Here is a 24,295-nt window from a genome sequence, read left to right as displayed (position 1 = left end):
AAAATAATTAATAAATGGGGGAAGGGGTTGTGGGGAAGAGGTAAGGGATATAGCTCTTGATGATCAGCACTGGATATTTACAAGAAATGCTACACAGATCTCTAGAAAACTCTCTTCTCACTCTAAAGCATGATCTTGACTTATACTTATTGAGAACATGAGGCAACAAGGAATGAAGCCCTGTAATTTCTATTGTTCCACCTTTAGAGCTTACTTGGCATCTGCACCATTCTTTCTTTCTCCCAGATTCTGAGGAAGGTCAGCTACCATGATCTCAGTTCCATTCCCTACTTCTCCTCTGGGATCATGGTCTCTCAGTCCCTCTCTCCTGTATGTTCCATCTGTCCCTCTACATTGGCTCTTTCCTCTCAGCCTATAAATCTCTCCCATTCCCCAAAACCCTTCCCTCAATCCTGTACCACCCAGCCCCTCTTGTTCTTCATATTCATATTCATATTCATATTCATATTCAAACCTCTATACTTGCTGTCTCTACTTCCTCACCTTTCATTAATTCCTCCTGACACTCCAATGTCAATAAAACTGCTACTTCCTTCCCATCCACTCTCAATCTGATTTTTTCCCTTAGTTCTTTTACATTGGTCGGTGGCATAGTCATCCACCCTGTCTCACTGGCCAAAAACTTGCAAGTCATGGTGGGCTCCTTGATCTCCTGCATCTAACAAATCCCCCAGGTACCATCCTTACCTCTCCATTTCTCCTGTCCTCATTCAGGGCATCACCAACTTCCTCTTGGACATATGTAATGCTCTGTCATTAACTAGTCTCTTCACTTCCAAACCCCTCCATCTTCTCTTCCCCAAACCTTGACCATCCACACTCCTGTCAGGATCTACTATGATGGGGTTTGCTAATATTTCATTCTCATATCACATGTGTCCCCATATTATAAGTACTAGGGAAAAACTAATCTTTGGTGGTCCTGTTTAAATTTCTATTTCTAAAGTTATTTGTGCAACTAAGGGGACACATAGATGATAATCAAGAAAAGGATAAAAGTAAACTATGGTTTAAAATGATATGCTAGACTTATTTATATAAATTACCCAGAAGCACCTCTACATGCTAAAAGTCATTTTGCTCTTTAGTTTACAGTATGTTAATGCTTGGTTTTAAGGTGCTTGGGTATACTAATAACCCCATCATGACAGATAAATGCAAATACAGTGAGAGTGTTAAGAGTGCTAGTAAGAAAAGATATATAATTAGGATAGAAGGAAAAGTAGAGAAAAATTTTAAGTAAAAGTTGCAAGAAAATGATATATGTGGTATATGCCACATAGGATAGACAGTTTCACAGCAGGAACAATTCTGAAGGATTAAAAAGCAAAAAGCACAGAGTTTAAAAGTAATGAAGATGCAAAATTCAATGCCAACAATGTGTATTATTTTCACTCAAAAGATAATTTTACCTAGATGTGTATATATTGGTTGCTCATACTATCTACTTCGGATTTATCAACACCTGGGTTTAGAACAAGCTTTTGGAACCGAACCTGTTCATAAGTTGAACAGCTTCTGAACTCCCATAGCTATAGGAGTAGCTATCCCAGTACAAACAAATACAATACATTGTTCAGAAGCAGGGACACTGTGGTTTCATCATAAATGATCTATTCTAGGATTGGGGAATGTTCATGCGGGTTTACAATATAATTAGGAGCAATACTCATGTTATCAGTTTTTCCAAGTAGCTTATAGTAAGTATATACCCTACTGAGGATAGAGGATGTTTGAAACAAAATTACTGAATATTAACTAGGTCTTATAAAGAACAGTCATAAATCAAATTTAGAAGACTACATTAGGTGTATGGGACCTTGATACCTGAAAAAAAGAAGAAAAGATGACAATGAAAAAGCTAAGTGGGCAAGGGGAAAGGTGGCAATTTGTCAAGTGAGTACTTGAGAACTGTGCTACCATCCAAAGAGTGCTCCACCAACATGGCTGGCCAATGGTATAGATAATTGGGATGGGATGGATACAGGGACTCTCATACCTGAGACATACAGGGGCTAGGATATTCTCACCTTCTTGCCTAATTCACCAAGGTACCACAGAAAACTCTAGCTCTTGATTCCTCAACTTGAAACTCAGGGTAGCTTGGTTGAAACTAAGTTAAAAAGAATTCCTGGTATTGTTTAATTTGAGGTGAACCAGTCTATGCCTCCATGGAACCAATTAGAGAAAGGGAGAATAATGAAGGACGCCAGGTTTAGAGATGTATTAAGGACTGCTCCCATCTTCCCAACCTTTATACTTTAGGTGTTTGTTGTTCTATCCAAGACACACAAATGCCACTCTACAGGCATTATATAAAAAGTTGTTTTATCAATGTCGGTATGTGTATATGGGCGGTTGAGGGAATTTCCATTCCTCCTTTGAATAAGCTTGCTTTTTTTTTTTTTTAAAGATTTATTTTATTTATTTCCCTCCCCCCACCATTGTCTGCTCTTGAGTCCATTCGCCGTGTGTTCTTCTGTGTCTGCTTGCATTCTTGGCAGCACCAGGAATCTGTGTCTCTTTTTGTTGCAACCTCTGGCTGCGTCAGCCCTCCATTTATGTGGCACCACTCCTGGCCGGGTTGTGTGTTTTTCGTGTGGTGCAGCTCTCCTTGCAGGGCGCACTCCTTGCGCATGGGGCTTCCCTATACTGGGGACACCCCTGTGTGGCATGGCATTCCTTGTGTGTGGCAGCGTTGCGCATGGGCCAGCTCACGTGGGCCAGGATGCCCTTGGTTTGAACAGTGGACCTCCTATATGGTAGGCAGAGACAATTTCAAACTATGTTGCCTACTGGAAGTCCATTAATATTCTGGCACAGTTGCAGAAATAAGTGGGAGGAGTTACAACCTTAACAAGAAACTGTTCCCAGGAACAATATTCAAAAATACTTAATTCACCTTAATGGCAGGTGTCTAAGCAGCAATAGCAAAATAATTTTCTGAGCTGAATTTTAAAAAAATATTTAGGAAAAAAACGAAATGCTTCTTCTTGTTTTTTAATAGACAAGTGATATCCCAAAAGTTCATATAAATCTTTAGTAAGGTTCCTAAAATGTTTTTTTTTTTTAATTTTAAAAATTTTCTCTCCCCTTCCCCCCACCCCAGTTGTCTGTTATGCCCATTCATTGTGTGTTCTTCTGTGACCACTTCTATCCTTATCAGCCGCACCGGGAATCTGTGTTTCTTTCTGTTGCATCATCTTGTTGTGTCAGCTCTCCATGTGGGCGGCGCCATTCTTGGGCAGGCTGCACTTTCTTTTGCGCTGGGCGGCTCTCCTTACGGGGTGCACTCCTTGCACGTGGGGCTCCCCTACGCGGGGGACACCCCTGCATGGCATGGCACTCCTTGCGCACATCAGCACTGAGCATAGGCCAGCTCCACACGGGTCAAGGAGGCCCGGGGTTTGAACTGTGGACCTCCCATGTGGTAGGCGGACGCCCTACCCATTGGGCCAAGTCCACCTCCTGTTTCTTTTCATAGAAGCAAAGTAAGGGTTGGTTTTAAGGGCTGCTTAGAGTCTCATAAGACTCAATAATTAAACACATAGTTCAATTATAATACCTACGTTACTTAATAACCTGCCACTCATAAATGGGTTCTGCACAAACATTTATTTCTTATCTACAGGGGGCCACAGTAAATAGGGTAGGGAGTCTCAATTTTTGTGGGAAAGGATATGGAGGAAGTGGGAATGCCCTTCATGTGACCTCAGGTGACAGGGAACAACCCAGGAGCCCACCTGCAAGGACAGGGAAGCTGAGTGCCCTCATTAGCAACATTGGAGGAGCCCTGACAGCAATGTGGGTTTCTGTTCTCATATAAAGATATTCCTACACCTGTGCCCATTTCGGTCCATTCCCCAAATCTGTGGTGGAACCTAAGGAGTTAAAAGACATGTTGTATAAAATTTGATTAGATGGTCATTATTCAGATGAAAGAATTTTCTAAAAATCACTTACGGAGTAGTTAGATCACTAAAAATCAGATCAAACTTACTGGAGACATGACTGTGAAGTGTTAAAGGCTGTTATAAAGAGGTTTATCTACAGCAAACGAGCTGCAAGTCTGGTTTCATTAAAGATATTTGGAAAGTGCTAAATGAAAATTTTGTCTTCTACAATTAATATATTAAAATATATAGGTTTTTAAAAACTTATTAAAACTACTACCTGAAATACCCACCAAATTTCACTACAAGTTGTTTTAATTCTACATCTTTCATCCTCCCAGATCAGAAATCCCAAGAACTTACTTAGTTCTTCCTGAGGAGTTTGTCCGGTGTTTACCATTTCCTATAAAGTCCGGAGAACCTCCATGTAAAATGGTAGCTGTTCTATGTACTCCTGGGTCTTTCTTAGAGGTATGATCTTGGTTTGATAAACTAGCAATTTCCAAGCGTTCCTAGAAAAAGCAAAACCTTTGCTAGACATAAGTCACAGACTGAAGACAGTCATGGTATGTAATTATAATCTTAGTATAGACAGCAAATTAAGCTGAATGTTTACAAATACAACAGAGTTGAACTTAATTTTCAAAAGTTAATGTTAAAATACGTACCCGTTCAAGAAGCACAGTTGGAGGTCCAGGTTACAGTTACAAGATAATGTGAATTTTATACATGCAAAGGCTTAGAATCTTGGAATATGAGTGAGAAAGAAGAGCAAGAGGCCATGAATAGAAGACAGGGCCAGTCAAAGCGAATAAGGAGTGATTGATGGGGAACACAGAGCAGATGTTAAGACAGGAGGGGTGGTAGAAACAGTAAAATCATCTTACATTATACAGGGCTCTGTATTTTTATATAGGCAGTATCATAGGAATAATTACATGAGGCACAAAGGAAGGCATTATTAGTTCCATTTTAAGGGATGAAAATGAATCACAGAGAGTGTCACATCCCAGGTCACAGAACTAGACAGTAAAAAAGCCAAAGCTTTCAGTCAGGTATTGCTTCTGCATATGCCGGTGCCTCATTTTGCTACACCTCATAGTTTCCCTTAAGTTAAATTCTATAATCCTACAAAAAACAATAAGTAAAAAACTTCTCTGGATTTCTCCAAATATGTAGTTTTGACTGAGTTGGATTCAGGAAAGGTAAAGGAAAAGGTATTTTATCCTTTTTACCATTGCCTTTAAAATCCGCTCTGTTGAATCATTCTTCTCTATCACTGAATGAAATCTCGAAGCATATTGTTTTCATTCACTCTTAGATATGAACAAATAGTTTTATCTTCCAAGTATTAAAAATTCTAGTCTAAGCTAATTATTAAAGCTTCAATCTCTTACCTAACCTCTTCTTTCCTTTGACTTATTGTAGTTACACAAAGTCATGTGCATACAACTCCAAATTTTGCTACCTATTTGGGGAATCTAAGATTTGCAATGATTATTTTTGGTTTTATAGTGCTTCATTTTAAGCTTTGCTACTGAGAGTAACATGGAAGGGAAAAATGTCATTAAAAGAAATAACGTTTTTTGTTTAGTAAAATGTAAACTACTTTAGTAAATCTTGGTAGAATTAATGCTAGAATACCTGCTTAGCCATTTCTTTCCTTTTCTTCTCTTCTTTTATCTCTTCTTTCCTTCTCTGAATCTCATGAAGGATTTCACGTTGCTGAAATAAATCACACTATCATCAAAAATCCATATAACATGTAAATTCTGGAACCACAGAAAATGTTGTGAATTTCAAAAATTCAAGCCCCTCTTTCCTAAAAAACCTCAATATATGAAACTGTAATACAAACTGCAATGAGATTATTTTATCAGAATTATTATGCAATGGGCATTTCTACTTAGATGGGTTTGAAGACTGCTGGGAGAGGCATTTAATCACCACCCTCCATACGTCCGAGAGAGGCTTTCACTTAGCTTGAGAAGACTTGACTTAGCTTCTCCTCTTTGGTATTTGCTTGTCTACAGAGAACACACACTTGTGGCTGCTCTCTGCCAGGGGGTCAGGGGCTGACTCACTGGAGGAGGGTGAGACTGTCCTCAGCACTGGGTCTGCAGTAGGGGTGGCCAGGGCACAGGCACCGGGCCTTCACGCCATAGACCTCCACATGCATTCCTAAGCCACCTTTCTCAGTATTAAAAGTGGTATTTTGAGCTTCATCCACTTGACTCATTTATCTATTGCTTAATTCATTCTGAATTTAGGTGGGAAAAGGACTGTTTCAATTAGCTCCCTAAAAGCCCAGACTGCAATGAAAAAAACTATTAAGAGCACCAAAAACTCTTAACAGTAATACTACAAAATGTAAAAACTTACCCCAAGTTTACAGATAAAGAAGTACACCAAAACAAGACTTTTGGTTAAATAGTCACGAAACATGTGTCTTACTAAAACAATGACAACAACAAAGAATCTTAAATGCTAAATGATAATCAGGCTACACAATTAAATAGGTGATAAGCAGTAACAGAATGAATGGCACTCACAAAGAGATATTGTTAACATCAGGACAAGATGAACAAGATGAAGCAGAAAAATAAAGAAAAATAAATAAATAAAAGCCAGGCATAAGAACCTAAGAAAAGCAAGGGGAAGAAAAAGAAATCCTAGAAATAACAGTAAGAAATAGTTACATCTACATGAAGAAAATTAGAAATCTTCATCAAGAGATAAAAATAAATGGAGAATCATCCCTGGATGGGGAGTTTAATATATAAAAATATCGATTCTTTCCAAATAAAAATAGAAGTTTAGCATAATTTCAATTCAAATCCTAAACAGTTAATTTATTTTGTTTTATTTTGAGAAAGCAATACTACAGTTTGTCTCTAAGAATAAATGGGTAAGAATGGCTGAGAAAAACACATTTTTAAAAAAGAACAGGAAGGGAAGGGACAAAGAGAGCTTGACTTTTCAGATATTTTAAATAGCAATTCAGAGTTTGGTAGAGGCAAGAAAAAAATAAAGAGAAAAGACAAAGTCAAAAAATATTCCCACAAATGAGACAGGATCTTATATCTTCACACAAATAGATTAAAGAAAAAATACAAATTGTTAGTGAACATAAAAATGTTCCACCTCTGGCTTTTGCTATTCATTTGGGCTTGAGATATTTGTTTCACACAGGGAAGAGGAAAACTCAGTGAGTTCCCCAATAGCTTTACAAGTGCAGAAGGATCACGGGAGGCCCGGTTAACTGCCTCTTTTTTTATTTTTATTTTAAGTTTTGAACCAAGGGTACTAAGTGGCCCTGATTATTGAGAGGGAACCACTCAATTATTTTCCAGTTACTCTTAAGACTCTTCTCACACAAATCCACATTTCTTGAATCAAATACTGAGAAAAATTTAAGGGTATGCAGAGAGAGAATAAAAACTCATAGAAGCTGGCAGTCTTCCAGGCTGGCCAGCAGCATCTCACCTCCTGCTCCTCTTTCCGCTTGGCCTCTAACAGCCGCCGCTGCTCCTCCTGAGCCCGCCTTTCCAGCATTTCTTCATGAAAGGACTTGGGAGGGGGCTTGTTATGTTCGCTGAGAAATGATTGTACGTGGTAAGCCAGTTCAAATATCATCACCTGAACATGCAGACCAAAATCAACCACAATCAAGTAAATAATGATTTTCAACCTTTGATTGATAATCAAAGGAGAGTGGCTACAGAAAAAACATGACAACAGTCAGAAACCACTTAGAGAGGTGTTATTCATTTTTAGATGACACGATCTGAATTAGGTATGAGATGCAATCACAGCAGGAAAAAGCTTTTAAATGGCTCATCTCACTGTGCTGCTATCCAAGACAAATCACTAAGTAGACAAATAAAATGTGTTACTTTTCTTTTGTACACCTATTCAATTTATTGGTATTTTCTGTGTTATAAACCCAACATAGTATTTTTCTATACAAATCTGATGAACTATCTAAATCTGGATTAAAATAAGAACTACCTCTCAACTTAGAAAAACTGTCTACATAATGACCGTTGTAGAGAGAACACTCTTTGCTAACATCGGAGCTTTCATCTATCCACATGGCATACTGAAAATATTCTGTCAGTGTACATAGGCAAATATTCAAAGGTCTTACCACCTATCTACCTGCTAATAATAGCCTAGCAGGAGGTTAATCAATACTTAGAAAGGCTTTCATTTGCATTTAGGGGAGCATTCTCAGGTAGGGCCAGAGCCCCGCTCACAAGACATTCTTCTTTTCTTTCAGTGTATTTTCAAAATTTATTTTTAACAGATACTTAGATTACATAAATGTTACATAAAAAAATAGAAGACGTTTCCATATGCCCCACTCCCCACACCTCCCACCCTTCCCCTCGCTAACAACTTCTTTCATTATTGTGGTACATTCATTGCAATTGATGAACACATTTTGGAACATTGCTACTGTTCATGGATTACAGTTCACATTGTAGTTTACACTCTCTCCCACTCAATTCTGTAGGTTATGGCCGTATATATAATGACCCGTATCTGTTGTTGCAATGTCACTCAGTACAATTCCAAGTCCTGAAATTGCCCCTGTATTACACCTCTTTGTCCCTCTCCCTGGTTTCAGCAAGGACATTCTTTATGTGAACATAGGAAGTCACTCTCCTCTACCCCATAAATTATACCTAGGTTAGTATATCAATAAAAAAAGGGTTTCTGAGATCTCGCATTGACTAATAAATTCAGTCCCAAAGAGTGCCAAGCTCCTTATGTAGATAAGGAACCCCACATTGAGATTTTTCAATTATAATGAAGCAATTTAATCATTCTTATTTCAGCTATATGTTTAAAATGGTTTCAAAAGGCACTTAGGGGTGGATAAACAATAATAGCACTCAGGTACACTAAAACAAAGAAGTTAGTGAATTTGGTGTTCCACCTTTCTCTCAGGGGATAAAATATATAGAAACCACAGCTATTGTTGGGGGAAATTAATGTATTTTTCGTGACATCAGAAGATTTGGTAGTTACTGAATATACTTCAATTTATAGTTGAGAAACACTCAGTCTAGAGTCTAAGAGGCAAGATCTTCTAAGAAAAACTTTTCTAAGGAAAGCGGGGGAAAAATAGGCACTTTCTTTTATGTCAAAGAGAAACTACTTCTAAATCATAAAGGATCCAGGAGTCAAGTGATGGAGAGTTTTTCCTTTGCAAGTCTATTTAACTTACTAGCTTTTCTATATGAGACTTCTCCAGCATCTATATGGTTCGTTTCCTTCTTTCCCTCAGGCCTCTGCTCACATATCACCAATTTGTTAGGGGTTCTCCAGACCTTCTTACATAAAAGAGCCCCACTCACCATCACTCTCTAAACCCCTTAGTCAAATTTTTCTTCGTAGACTTATCACCCTGAGTTGTTATGAAGTTATTTGCTTGCTTTCTGTATGTTTCCCTCAGGACATGGTTTGCATGGTTTTGTTTGCTGCAGTTTTCCCAGGACTACTGTGTGGAAAACACACAGTAAATATTTGTTAAATGAATTAATGAAAGAATAAATGAATTTGCCTTTACTAACTAAAAAAAAAGAGGCTGAGTCTAGAGGAGTACACCTATGTTTACTTTTATATTACAGGAAAATACAGGCCTACTTATAGAATAAAAATATTTCAGAGGCAAGAAGTATTCAATAATAAATTACTTTTGAGTATCCCCGTTTACATAATTAAATAACTCATTATTTTAAAGTTGTTTCTTGGTGACTGCAATACCTCATCGAATCCCTAAGCCACATTTTAATACCTAATTATATACAATTTGACTTAAAAATAAATCTACTTCTCTAGAAATTATGTATATTTTAGACTTCCCAGTAGTCAGAGCGAACAGAAACAGGTTTTTAGATAAACAAGAACAGTGATCTGCACGGTACATTCCCATGTTTAATGCCCTTTCAAATTTCATTACATGTGGATACCTCAACTGGATACTAGTATGCCTTTAACAACACTTTATATCCCTTTTAATCAAGATGTGCTCCCTTTGCAAATAGCAGCTGTAGAGTATTGATAGGAATAGTATGGGAGTCTTACAAGTTTTTGGAAACACAATAAATATTAAAAATCACAAACTGGGACTCCCACTCCCAGGAAGATGAAGTAGATGTAATTTTTCCTATTCCTACTGAGTACAACTAAAAACGCTGAACATTATATATAAAACAAATAAAAGAAGATTCTGAAAGGCAGAAAGAAGAGAGCAGGCCAGCGAGTGATCCTGGGACCCAATAGTTATCTGGGTTTACATTTTGCACATATTTCAGACTAGGAGCTTAAGAAGCCAGCAACTTAGAAAGAGGTGCAAACAAACAAACAAACAAACAAAAAGTGCCCAGAAAAGTCCGCTCTCTTTAGTCAAAGGACCCAGGAAAGGGGAAGCCTAGCAAGACGGAAACTTCCAGATAAACATCACAGAAAAACTGGTAACCCTAACCCCACCCCTGCCAGCAGAGGCCAAGCGGAGAACTCAGGCCTCCACCCTCATCAGGCTCTAATAAGCCAACTCCCAGGGCGCCCCCTACCCACACTACTTTCAATCTCCAGAGCGGTGTCAGAGAAGGCCAACAAGAGAGGCAGGGCTTTCAGGCCCTCCAGGCAGAAACAATGTCCCCCTCTCCCCAGGTGAAAGCAGAGGCCCATGGGGAGCCTGGACTTGTACTTCAACTGGCAGGAACAAGAGACCCCTCCCCTCCCCAGTGGGAAAGTGTCAGAGTAGGCCTAGTGAAGCAACTCTTACCTCAGATTAGCCGTACAAGGCTATCAACCTTTCCCCAGGGTCAGTAGAGGTCATGTAGGGAACAGGAACAAGGCACTTCTAACCCTCTGAGTCAGAGGGGATCACTGAAGGCCTAGTGGGGAGCTGAAATTCCTCCCCCACCCCCTGAAGTAACCACAGGTCTCACCCCTCCCCTCAAGAGTCAAGGAGACCGACTGGAGAACCTGGACTTATAAATTTGCAGTAATGAGTGGTGTGCCCCTTTCCTCTGCCAGATTGTATCACAGGAAGCCCATTAAAACAGAAGATATAAATAGAATGCAGAGTCTTATAACATAATGCCCAATAAGTCTAGTTTCTAATAAAAGAAATCACTTGTCAGACCATGGACAAGAAAATTTCAAACTGAATGAAAAAAGACAATCGACAGATGGCAGCAATGAGATGAAACGTATGTTAGAATTATCTGACAAAGATTTTAAAGCTGCCATCCAAAAAATGCTTTAATAAGCAATTACAAACATCCTTGAAACAAATGAAAAGGTGAAAATCTGAGCAAAACCCTGGAAAGTCTCAGCAAAGATATGGGTGACGTAAAGAAGAATGAAATGGAAATTTAATACCTGAAAAATAACAAATAAAAAAACTTACTGGTTGGGCTCAACAGTAGAATGAAAAGAACAGGAAGAATTTGTACACCTGAATATGGAGAAATAGAAATTACATAATCTAAAAAACAGAAAGAAAATAGACGGAAAAAAAAAAAAGAACAGTGCCTCAGGGACTCCTGGGATTATAACAAAAGATGTAATACTCTGTCATTGCAATCCCAAAAAGAGAGGAGGAAAAGAATGGGGCTAAAAAGTATTCAAAGGAATAATGGTTGAAAACCTTCCAAATTTGGCACAAGACATAAATCTACAGATTCAAGAAGGTTAGTGAATCCGAACAGGATAATCCCAAAGAAATTCCCATGAAGATACATCATAGTCAAACTTCTGAAAACCAAAGACAAAACAAAACTCTTGTAAGTAGCAAGAGAGCATTGACACCTATTCTATAGCGGAAGAAAAACAATCCAAATGACAGCAGATTTCTCATCAGAAACCATGTAGGCCAGAAGGAAGTGGCATAACATTTTTCAAGTGATAAAAGTAAAGAACTGTCAACTCAGAATTCTATACTCACTGAAAATATCCTTTGGGAATGAAGAGGTTATTAAGACTTCTCAGAAAAAGGAAAACTAAGGTAATTTATTTCCAGCAGACCTACTCCAAAAGAATGGCTGAAGGAAGTTTTCTAAACAGAAAGGAAACGATAAAATAAGAAGCCTTGGAGTATTAGGAAGGAAGGGAGGGAAGAAAGGAGGACATAATAAGCAAAAAAATATCAGTAATTACAATAGATTTTCCTTCTCCTTGGTTTTCCTAAATTATGCTTGTATAGGTTTATTTCTGGGTTCCCTGTATTGTTACATTAATCTATGTGTCTATCCCTTAGTCAACACCACAGTCTAGATTACTGCAGCTGTTTAAGTCTTGATATTGTTTATGCTGACTTCTCCCACTTTATTTTTTTTTAATTTTTTAAAATTAATAGATCACAAGGAATGTTACATTAAAAAACATAAAAAAACAAAAAACATAAGAGTTTCCCATATAATTTATTCTTCTTTTCAACTATATTGTTCCAAGTTTTTATTTTAATTCACGTCTTTGGACTAGCTTCTAGAACATATAAAGAATTCTCAAGACTCAACAAGTATAAAAGCAAACGATTCAATTATGATAGCAGATATGGCTCAAGCCATTGAGCACCTGCATCCCACATGGGAGGTCCCAGGTTTGGTTCCCAGTGCCTCCTAAAAACAAACAAACAAAAGGCAAACAACAAGCAAACAAACGAAAAAAACAACTCAGAAGAGCCTATTGGCTTAGTGGTTAAGCACCAGTTTCCAACATGCAAGGTACCAGATCAATCCCCAGTACCTCAAAAAAAAAAAAGAAGAAAAAATAAATTAGGCAAAAGACATGAAGTAACATTTTGCCAAAGATGATATATGAATGGCAAATGAGGACGTGAGGACATGAGAAGATGTCCAGCATTACTAGCCATTAGGAAAATGCAAATTAAAACTAAAATGAGATATCATTGTATACATCTATTAAAACAGCTAAAAAAATTTTAAGGTATCCAAAAATGACGTTAAGAAAACAGTCCCATTTACAATGGAATCTAAAGAATAAAATACTTAGGAATAAATTTAACAAAAGAAATGCAAAACTTATACTCTGAAAACTATAAAACATTGTTGAAAGAAATTTTAAAAGATCTAAATAATTGATAAAACATCATGTTCATAGATGAGAAGTCCAACATCTAGATGGCAATACTCCCCAAAATGATCTACAGATTCAACACAAGCCCTATCAGAATCCCAGCTGACTTCTTTGTAGAAATAACAAGCTGATTCTAAAATTTATTTGGAATTGCAAGGGACCTTGAATAGCTGAAACAATCTTAAAAAGAACCAAGTAGGATGACTCATACTTTCCAATTTCAAAACTTACTACAGGGAAGTGGACTTGGCCGAGTGGTTAGGGCATCCGTCTATCACATGGGAGGTCCGCAGTTCAAACCCCGGGTCTCCTTGACCCGTGTGCAGCTGGCCCATGCGCAGTGCTGATGCGCGCAAGGAGTGCCATGCCACACAGGGGTGTCCCCGCGTAGGGGAGCCCCACGCGCAAGGAGTGCACCCCATAAGGAGAGCCACCCAGCACAAAAGAAAGTTCAGCCTGCCCAGGAATGGCGCCACACACACTGAGAGCTGACACAAGATGACGCAACAAAAAGAAACACAGATTCCTGTGTCACTGACAACAACAGAAGTGGATAAAGAAGAACATACAGCAAATAGACACAGAGAACAGACAACTAGGGGGGCGGGCGGGTAGAGAAATAAAATAAATAAATCTTAAAAAAAAAAGGCAGCTTCCTTAAAAAAAGAAACTTACTACAAAGTGTAGGTAATCAAGATAATGTGGTACATGCACAAAAATAGATCAATGGAATAGAATTGAGAGTCCAGATGTATACCCATACATCTATGATCAAATGATTTTCAACAAGATCATTCAATGGGGAAAGAACAGACTTTTAAACAAACAGTGCAGGACAGCCACATGTACAAGAATGAATTTGGACTCTTATCTCACAGAATATACAAAATTGAACTTAAAATGGGTCAAATATCTTAATATAGGAACCAAAATTATAAAACTCTTAGAAGAAAACATAGGCAAGTTTTTTCAAAACATTCTGTTAGACAATGGATTCTTAGAATTTATATCATAAGCATGAGCAACAAAAGAAAAAATAATCAGACTTCATCAAAATGTAAAACTTTGTGCTTCAATGGGAGAAAATACTTAGAAGACATTTATCTGATAAGGGTTTAATATCTAGAATAAATTATGAACTCCTACAACTCAATGACAAACAACCCAATTAAAAATGGGCAAAGGAGGGAGCAGATGTGGCTCAAGCAGTTGAGAGCCTGCTGCCCACACAGGAGGTCCCAGGTTCTGTTCCCAGTATCTCCTAAAACAAACAAACAAAAACAACAAAAACAAACAACAAGCAAACAAATGAAAAAACCAACTTAGGGGAGCCAATGGGGCTCAGTGGTTAAGGCTGGCTTCTAACATATGAGGCCATGGTACCTTAAAAAAAAAAAGGCAAAGGACTTGAATAGACTTTCTCCAAAGAAGATATACATATGGCCAATAAGTACGTGAAAATATGCTCAATATTATTAGCCATTAGGGAAATGAAAATTAAAATCACAATGAGATACCACTCACACCCCCTAGAATGGCTACTATTTGGAAAAAAAAAACAAGTATTGGTGAGGATACAAAGAAACAGGAACCTTACTCTAGCACATTGTTTGTGGGAATGTAAAACTACAACTGCTATGGAAAACAGTTTGGCAGTTCCTCAAAAAGCTAAACATATAACTCACATGACCTGGCAATTCCACTTCTAGGTATAAAATTCCAAAGAACAGAAAACAGTTACTCAGACAATATTTGTACATCAATGTTCATAGCAGCATTATTCACAATAGCCAAAAGATGGACGCAAACTAAGTGTCCATCAACCAGTGAATGGATAAATGAAATGTGGTGTACATAATATATATATATATATATATATATATTATATCACACACATACACACACATAATGGAATATACTTCAGCCTCAAAAAGGAATGACATTCTGATACATGATATTACACGGATGAACCCTGAAGACATCATGTTAAGTGACATAAGCCAGATACAAAGGGACAGATATTGTATGATTCCACTTATATGAAAGAGCTAGAATACGCAAATACATAGATATAGGAAATATTGTACAAGTTACCAGGACAGGGGTGGAGGGAATGGGGGCAGTTAATTCATAATGGTTTCAGGGTTTCTCTTTCGAGTATTGGAAAAGTTTGGGTAATGGATAGTGGTGAGGGTAGCACAACACTGTGAAAGTGATTTATCCCACCAATTGTACACTTGGGAGTGGCTGAAATGGGAAAGTTTATGTTGTAAAAATGTTTTCACAAAGGAGAAACTAAAGAGACAATGACAATTAAATGTAATATATGATCCAGGAGTGGAACAAATAATGGAGGAGAGTATATTCAAAAGGATATCATTGAGACATATTGAAAAATTGGAATACAGACTGTAAGCTTTATATGAATGTTAAATTTCTTGAACTTGGTAACTGTATTTAAGGTGGTTACATAAGTGAATATCCTTGTTCGTAGGAAAATGTACATGGAAGAACTAAGTGTTCAAGGAGCATTATGTATATAACTTACTGTCAAATGTTTATACAACAGGTAAGTAGCTAGATAGGTGGATGGAGAGAGGACTGGACAGATACAACATTACAGCAAATGTGGCAAAATGAGCACCTGAGTGGGGATATGTTGGAGATCTTTGTATGGCTTTTACATTATTTTTGCAGCTGCCCTAAAATTTGAAATGATTTCAAAATACAAATTAAAAAATAAAATAAAGAAATGAGCTCTCAAGCCACAAAAAGACATGAAGGAATCTTAAATGGATATCGCTAAGTCAAATAGCCCAGTCTGAAAGCTATATACATAGGATTCTAGCTGTAACAGTTTGAAAAGGCAAAAATATGAAGGTAAAAAGATCAGTAGTTACAAGGAATTTGGGAAGAAGGATGAAAAGGTGATATACAAGGAATTTTTGGAACCCACAGAACTGTACAACACAGTGAACCCCTGAATGTATGTTATGGATTTAGTTAATAATAATGTATTCATATTGGTTCATTAATGTGTAACATTAACACACAAAAGTGTGTGGAGGGTATGGGAAACTGAATTATTTGCTCAATTTTTCTGAAAATCTAAAAGTGTTCTAAAAATTAAAGTCTATTATTTAAAAAGATAAAAATAAAATTTAAAATTGTGAGAATATTAAATGCTGGCAAGGATGTGGAAAAACTGGATCACTTGCCCACTGCCTCATGGATTAAAATGGTACAGCCATTCTGAAAAATTGTTCGGCAGCTTCCTGAAAAAAAAAAAAACACATAACAAAAAACTAGGCAGCTAACGTACCACCCACAATTGTACTCCTGGGCATTTAACCAAGAGAAAGGAAAACTTATGTTCATACAAAATAACACCTTTGTTTGTAATAGTCCCAGACTAGAAACAACCGAGATGTCTTTCAAAGGGTGAATGGTTAAATAAATGGTAGTAATCCACACCATGAAATACTATTCAACAATAAAAAACAAAAACAAAAAAACCCTACTGATATATGTAGCCACCTAGATGAATTTCAAGAGAATTACGTTGATTGAAAAAAGCCAATTCCAAAAGGTTACATACTATATGATTCCATTTATACAAACATTCTTGAAATGTCAAAATTATAGAAATGGAGAACAGACTAGTGTTTGCCAGGTGTGAAAGGCAGGGTAAGGGTGGGAGGATGTGGCTAGAAAAGAGCAACCTGGGGGATCCTTGTGGTGACACAAATGTTCTGTATCTTGACTATAGCAATGGCAATATCCTAGCTATGATATGAACTACAGTTTTGCAAGATAGTATCATTGTGGCAAACTGGATAAATGGTACAGGGATCTCTGTGTATTATTTCTTACGACTGTATGTGAATCTATTATTACCTCAAAATAAAAAGTTTTAAAGCAAAACAATTTTTAAAAAATCACAAATTATGAATCCAAGAAGCCAGAGGATTTCTGTATTGAATTTTCAATATAATTCTATAATATTTTCAGCTACACATTAGTGTACTCTGACACTAGAAATCATTCCAAAGGCCTAGTGTTTTTTTTACCAGGTTGTACTCATCAATCACTAAAGTCCTTGGAAATAACAACTGAAGTGGATATAATTTTTACAGCCAAAGGCACCATGCAGATCACATTATGACTCACTATGTTACAGAATGCACGTAAAGAACAGTCTGTTCATTTTATAGGACTTCTCTTCAGCAGAGGTCCAAAATGGGGATGGTGGGCTAGGGCTAGTCCTTACTTAATGCTTCTCAGTTTTGACATGATGGAATAATTAAGCACAAGCTGCCTAGGCAAAAACACAAAGATTTTACACAAAAGTGAGGAAAAGATGGATTATATTCAAAGGGAAAAAGTATGGCTAAGGAATCCACAGTAGTCATCTGCCCTCAGAAGCCACCAAGTTTTGCTGCCTTCCAGAGAGCGTTGCCATTGGAGGGAGAATGCGTGTGCTCCCCAATGCTCAGAGGGTTACAGGAGAATTTAGTACTGAATAAAGTACTCAGGTACTGAAGGGACATTGGAGTAGAGTATGTTGCCAATTGTCGAGAAGGAAAACAGTACATTCTAATTAAAAAAAGGGGAGCGGTGGCCAAGTTTGGTTAGAAATTACCCATCTGTTAGACTTTCCCAACACACAGATTTAAGTCAAGATCAAGTCATGATAGCAGGCCCAAAGTGTGAAAAAACTATGGCCACATTCACATCAATTGCTTTCAGAAAAATGCTTAAGCACCATTAGTGCCACCTACACACACTCTACAATTTGTAACTCATAAACACTGTAAATTAAAGAAATACAAATTACAATGTTCCCCTTCATAGCTACCAATAAAAACAAAACATTCTAGCCCAAATTGGATTGAGGTATATTGAAAAAGCCTTTAAACCAAAGAAAGGGCAGAAAAGTAAATGCTGGTGAACACAATGAGATTTTTATTGCCTTCTTTTATATAGTTTAACAAATCTTACCTCCCCACAATGTTTTTTGGCCAGCTCTTCTAGGCGCGATTTTAACAAATTAACACTTTCATTTGATAGACCTTTGGCATTCTTTAACTCTATTTCAGGGACTCTGGAAAAGAAAGGGCAAAAAGGGAGTCACTCCAGAAAGCACAGTGTGTTCACATAAACATTTGCTAGGTTCTAAACAGTCCTGGGGATTTCATAGGGGCCTCATATGTGAACCCCTCGGTGCCACCAGCAACAGTTCCCTTAATCTCAAAAGGATTTCAACTATATCCCAGCAACTCCAATTGACACAGTGCTTGGTGTGGGGTCACTGGCACCCTGTGTGGAGGAAGTGTGTTGGTCAAAAGCTTCAGTCTGGGCTGTCAGACTTCTCTTTCTGATTTCAGTTTTATAATCTGATTAAAAGTTTCCATGTTCCTGACATCAATTATTATTTACTGCCTTTGGGTTGCCCTAGACCCCCCACCTTTGTGTTTCTTCTTTAAAAAAAGCAATGTTCCAGCTCTTACACCCCACTCTGTGGTACTTTATTTTTTTTTTAAAGATTTATTTATTTATTTAATCCCCCCCCCACCCCCGGGTTGTCTGTTCTTTGTGTCTATTTGCTGCGTCTCGTTTCTTTGTCCGCTTCTGTTGTCGTCAGCGGCACGGAAGTGTGGGTGGTGCCATTCCTGGGCAGGTTGCACTCTCTTTCGCGCTGGGCGGCTCTCCTTATGGCACGCACTCCTTGCGCTGGGACACCCCTGCGTGGCACGGCACTCCTTGCGCACATCAGCACTGCGCATGGGCCAGCTCCACACGGGTCAAGGAGGCCCGGGATTTGAACTGAGGACCTCCCATGTGGTAGACGGATGCCCTAACCACTGGGCCAAGTCCGTTTCCCCTGTGGTAATTCTTGATGCTGGCTTACACCCAACATGCTCTGGCTCTTACTGCTCACTGGGAAGAGTCCAAGTGCTCTGTACTTGCTTGTGTGCTCCAGCATAAAGTAGAAGAACCAGGCAAGATGGCACCACAGTGATCCACCCAGTAGTCCCACAACCTGCAAGTCACTCTTCTGTGATTGGAAACAAGGTGGAAATGTTCACTCACTCATGTATAGATCTAGTCACCTACTCTACAAACTGACTATTCCAAGTTTGCCTAATTCATATTCCTCTTTATCCCTAAAGAACTTCTCTAAGAGTCAACATTTTCTATCAAAGGAAAGCTCAGGTTACTTTCTTTTTTTCTTTTTCTTTTGGAGGTATCAGGAATTGAACCCAGGACCTCCTCGTACATGGGGCAGGTACTCAACCACTGAGCTACACCCACTCCCCAAAGAGAGCTTGTTTGTTTGTTTTTTTAGGAGGTACCAGGGATCAAACACGGGACCCTGTACATGCAAAGTAGGCGCTCAACCCTTGAACTACATCTGCTTCCTCAGGTTACTTTCTACTCCAAACCAATAACAACTCACGGACATGAAAAAGACTTTATTTAATTTTACTGTAAGTGTAGCTGAGTCAACACGTCCTACCAAGTATTCCTGAGTAATACATGGTACTTTAAGTTAGCAAAGCCTATTCACCTACTCTATGTATTCTCCCAATATTTTGGTGTGATAGATTATTATAATCATTATCTACTTGGATAGATAGAAATCTGAGAAAGTAGCTTATATTAGAAAACAATAATAAAAATACTATACAGTCCTGAGTCCTCATATGGCCCATCTAACCCAGGACCATTTACAGAAAAAGAAAGTTTTCCTACACAATATGATTTCAAAAGGTTCAGGAATGTTCCTCTAAGTCAAGTCTTCCATACTTATTTTTTAAAAATTAAATAAATATTATATAACAATATTAACAGAATGGTGAAAATCTCATATATAATACTAATTAATGAAACATTTTCCCTAATTTTCCAGTGTTCTGGCAAATTAATGTCCTTACCACATTAATTCAAAATTTTATATAGTTGATATAATTTTTATTTTCTAATTTTTAGTATTTCCATGTTGTTCTTAAGAATTATTCCACAGTATCTTTGCTAAGTGGACACATCAAGATTTACCTGAATAGTTTTCTAGTGCAGTGGTTCTCAACCAGGGATGATTTTATCCCTTAGGAGACATCTGGCAATGTCTGGAGACATTTTTGGTTGTCACAAGTTGGTGAGGAGGGTGCTCCTGACATTTAGTGGGCAGAGGTGAGGAATACTGCTAAACATACTATAAGACACAAGGATAAGTCCCCAAACAAAGAATTTTCCAGCCTAACATGTCAGTAGAGCCAAAGGTTGAGAAACCCTGTTCTAGTGTCTGACATTAGACTGCCTGCAATTTTTTACTTTCATAAGAATGCTACAATGAACATTTTAGCACTTATATATAAAAGTTTTTCTTCATTTTGATATTTCCAAAAGAATAAACATTTTGAGTTCTTAAGGCACTGTCTTTTCCTTCATAAATATATACAGCCTTAAATTCATTACCTAACTTTTCTATACCTACTATATATACTCTAGATACAGTTTTGGGAGCAATAAAGGGTTAACTGCCTTCAAAGGAGTTCATCCTCGAACTATTTGGATTTTCATATCTTCCATCACCTCTTAGGAATATAAATTCCATAAATTTACCACCCACTGTGTTAGGTCATGTTCCCTTTTATTTGTCACTTCCCCACTCAAAAATTGCTGGGACCCTGTAAAGTAAGTTCAAACCACGTAACATCATGCAGGCCAATCTGCCTTTTCATGTGGAATGTCTAGGGAAAGATTGTATTGAATAGACATAACATTAAAAAAAAAAAAAAAGAAAGAACACATGTGTCCTGAGAACTAGTGCTTTTGTTCTAATCAGTGCTTCTCAGCCAGAGCTGGTACCACCTCGAGGGGAGTCTGGAAATATGTGTGGTTTTTGTGGCTTTCTCAGTCGAATGGAGAACACTCCTGGCATTAGGGGGGAGGGGCCAGGGAAGCTATAAACGTCCTGCAGGGTGTGGGACAGCCCCACACAGGGAAGCACTATGGCTCTCAACACTCCTTTACTCTAGATATAAAGGTCCTATTAGGCACAGAAGGCTACTCTGAATTTAAGGACAATCGAACTTAAAAACTAAGTATACAACTGCTTTAATAGTCATCATGCCTTCATCCTTTCCTTCTATAATTTTCCTCTTCTTATTTTATGAAGACTTAGGCAAACAAAAGCTAACACATCAGAAAAAGCAATTAGTCATTGTACAAATAACAGTATCTGTAGTACTATTCTACAACAACTTAAAATAAGATAGACTTTTTGACAATATCTATTGTTGAAATAGTTTTGATCAAACAAGGGGCAGGAAATAAAAGTTTAAATGGAATGGGGAAAGGAAAGAGAAAATACCATTAATTTCAACCTTCTTAGCTGTCAAAACAGAAAACTGAAATCACATCATAGCCATTTGCAATGTACAATGTATAAAGGTACTCACACATCTGGATAGGTGGGTGGGCATTTAACCCTCAAATCCACTTTCACATATACTTCTTCACCAGCCAGGCCCTGAGGGTACAGAACTAAATTGATTTCAGGGGGCTTTTTGACCTAAAAGAGAAAAAGAAAATAACACTTTTCCCCTAGACAGCCAATTAATAAAGATTAGGATGATAATCAACTTAGCTCAAAAGTTCTATTTTTAAAATATGATATGTAATTATATTCTATATAGATGTTTGGCCATACTTTCTTAAAGCACATGTGGCAGTTTGATATTGTTTATGAATTCCAAAAATAGATAAAACTGATCTGTCCCTTTGGGCATATTAGATTATATTGGATGCAGAGGTTTCACTTTTACTTGATTAAATAATGATTAAGGCTTTGATTGGGCCATGTCAGTAGGACATGGGATCCCTGTCCCCTTGGTGGGCAGGGACTCACAGAAAAAACAACAAGGCACAGGAGTTGATTGGAGTTTTGATCCTGGAGCTGGGGAAGTAAACACACAGAGGAGATACATGAGGAAGGAGAGAAGGCTCCATTAGACATAGTCAGAGGCCTCGAGGAGAGAGACAGAACAGCTGAGCCAAGAAAGAGGCACGCCCCGGGAAGAGAGAAACCCAGTAAGCCTGAATCCTTGGCAGATGTCGGCAGCCACCTTGCTCCAACACGTGGCAACAGACTTTGATGAGGGAAGTAATTTATGCTTTATGGCTTGGTAACTGTAAGCTTCTACCCCAAATAAATACTCTTTAAAAAAGCCAACAGATTTCTCGTGTTTTGCATCAGCACCCCTTTAGCTGACTAATATAGCATGGTTTAAAAACAAAATCTGTGCCAGAGAGAATGCATTTTCCTTGTCAAAGTTTTCTAAGGAGTGAACCAAATGTTCTGCTTAGCTTCCTTTAAGTGCTGATCATGTGTTGGGTGCTATTCTAGACACTGGGGGTACAGGGGTAAATCAAGGCAGACATGGTCCCAACCAGCTCATACAAACTCAGAAGACAATTACAGTGAAGTAGAGTTGGCCCAATGGATAGGGCATCCACCTACCACATGGGAGGTCCAAGGATCAAACCCAGGGCCTCCTGACCTGTGTGATGAGCTGGCTAATGTGCAGTGCTGATGTGTGCAAGGAGTGCCCTGCCACACAGGGGTGTCCCCCATGTAGGGGAGCCCCACATGCAAGGAGTGCACCCCATAAGGAGAGCCACCCAGCATGAAAAAAGTACAGCCTACCCAGGAATGGCGCCGCACACACAAGGAGGGCTGACGCAGCAAGATGACACAACAAAAAAATGAGACACAGATTCTGGGTGTTGCTGACAAGAATACAAGTGGACACAGAAGAACACACAGAGAATGGACACAGAGAGCAGACAATTGGGGGGAGGAGGTAGGGAAGGGGAGAGAAATATAGCGGGGAAGGACAAGATATTTTAGAAGGCAGACAAGGGAAACCCTGTCTGAGGAGGGAATATTTGAACTGAGACCTGAATATTTAGATACTCACAAATGAAAACGCTTGACATAGAAAAATTTCATAACTCGTCTACAAGTGTATATGCTTTCAATAAACTGCTTTTTATCAAATATTGTCTTTTATTTATATAACTTTTTTCCAAAAAGGATTTGAGACAGTTTATATGATATATACAAAATGAAAAGTTGGGAAGCTGTATTAGTCTGGATTCTCTAGGGAAACAGAGTCAACAGGAGATATGACACATTAGCCTAACCATCACAGTCTACCCCTTGTCAACTTGGCAACCATACACATTACCTTAAACCATTTTTAGTCTCTAAGTAAAAACAATGACATGTATATATATATTTCCACCTAAGAATATTCAACTGTCCTGCATATAACCAGAAACACATTAATTCCCTACAGAATAGGGTGCAAGTCCTTGGCTAATATGTACTCTTAAACTTGACATCCTTAAATATTATGACACGAAACTAATACAACTTGTCATATGAAAAAGGGTTAGGGAAGAAAACAAAGATTTCGTTTTATGTACATATACAATCATATTCAAACAAGGAAGAAAGATTCAAGACTATTACAGTCCTCATTTCTGAAACTGGATATGTGGTCAAAGTTCATATTTATTGCTACCTTCTTTCACTACCCAGTCTATTTCCTATCATCCTCAGCAAGCATCTCAGCTGGCTGTGGTTCCCTGCCTGGTAGGGTGACCCAAACTTTCATTCCTGAAGATTCTGGGCCATTGAATTGGGTTGTTGCTATTTTCCACTGATTTTAATCACAGAGCATGGCAGTACTAGGAGATGCCCTAAAGGATCTCCTATATTCCAGGTAAATTCTTCTTTACCCCCATTATGGAGACACAATCCTGTTTCCCCTTGATAGTCAGGATCAATCACCCTTCATTGTCTGTTGAGTCAGAGGTAAGAGGAGCCTGAAGGGGCCAGGTGGCAATCTTAACTTCCAGTTCAATGGAATCATTGTTGTGTGTGTTCCCTGGTGGCAGTACTCCTCCTTTTGGAACTAAGACCTGTGGACCAGCAGAGCTTAAGGTTGCAGGGACAGGAAGCAAACATTTTCCTAGTGGATCAATAGGGGTAATAGTGACTGGTGCCACTCCCATTCCACCCCTTGATTCCTGGACCCATGAATCCTGGCTATGGAAGAAACAGCACCAGAGTAGATGCTGATATAGAGCATTCACAGCCACCTGGAGAACATCGCCCGAGCCCTGCAAGGTATTTCCACCTAGTTGGTGCTGTAATTGAGTCTTCAGAAGACCATTCCACCATTCCATCA

The 24,295-nt window shown here is 38.3% G+C and overlaps 1 protein-coding gene across 4 annotated transcripts in view; it reads right to left on the bottom strand.

Annotated features, from left to right (window-relative positions):
• Window positions 1-24,295, bottom strand: part of EIF2AK4 (eukaryotic translation initiation factor 2 alpha kinase 4) — a 118,855-nt gene that overhangs the window by 79,932 nt on the left and 14,628 nt on the right. For all 4 annotated transcript variants that reach the window (XR_011648407.1, XM_058293900.2, XM_058293899.2 and 1 more), the window contains exons 2-6: window positions 21,497-21,609; window positions 18,033-18,135; window positions 7,401-7,553; window positions 5,559-5,639; window positions 4,278-4,426 (exon numbers count right to left, since the gene is read on the bottom strand). Coding sequence is in view for 3 of the 4 variants with exons in the window: in XM_058293900.2 (XP_058149883.1) it covers window positions 4,278-4,426; window positions 5,559-5,639; window positions 7,401-7,553; window positions 18,033-18,135; window positions 21,497-21,609 (599 nt within the window). In the remaining variant the exon portion in view is untranslated. The remainder of the gene's footprint in view (window positions 1-4,277; window positions 4,427-5,558; window positions 5,640-7,400; window positions 7,554-18,032; window positions 18,136-21,496; window positions 21,610-24,295) is intronic.

The sequence above is a fragment of the Dasypus novemcinctus genome, chromosome 3, assembly GCF_030445035.2.
Source record: "Dasypus novemcinctus isolate mDasNov1 chromosome 3, mDasNov1.1.hap2, whole genome shotgun sequence".
NCBI lineage: Eukaryota > Metazoa > Chordata > Mammalia > Cingulata > Dasypodidae > Dasypus > Dasypus novemcinctus.
This window is presented reverse-complemented; position numbering and strand designations above follow the sequence as displayed.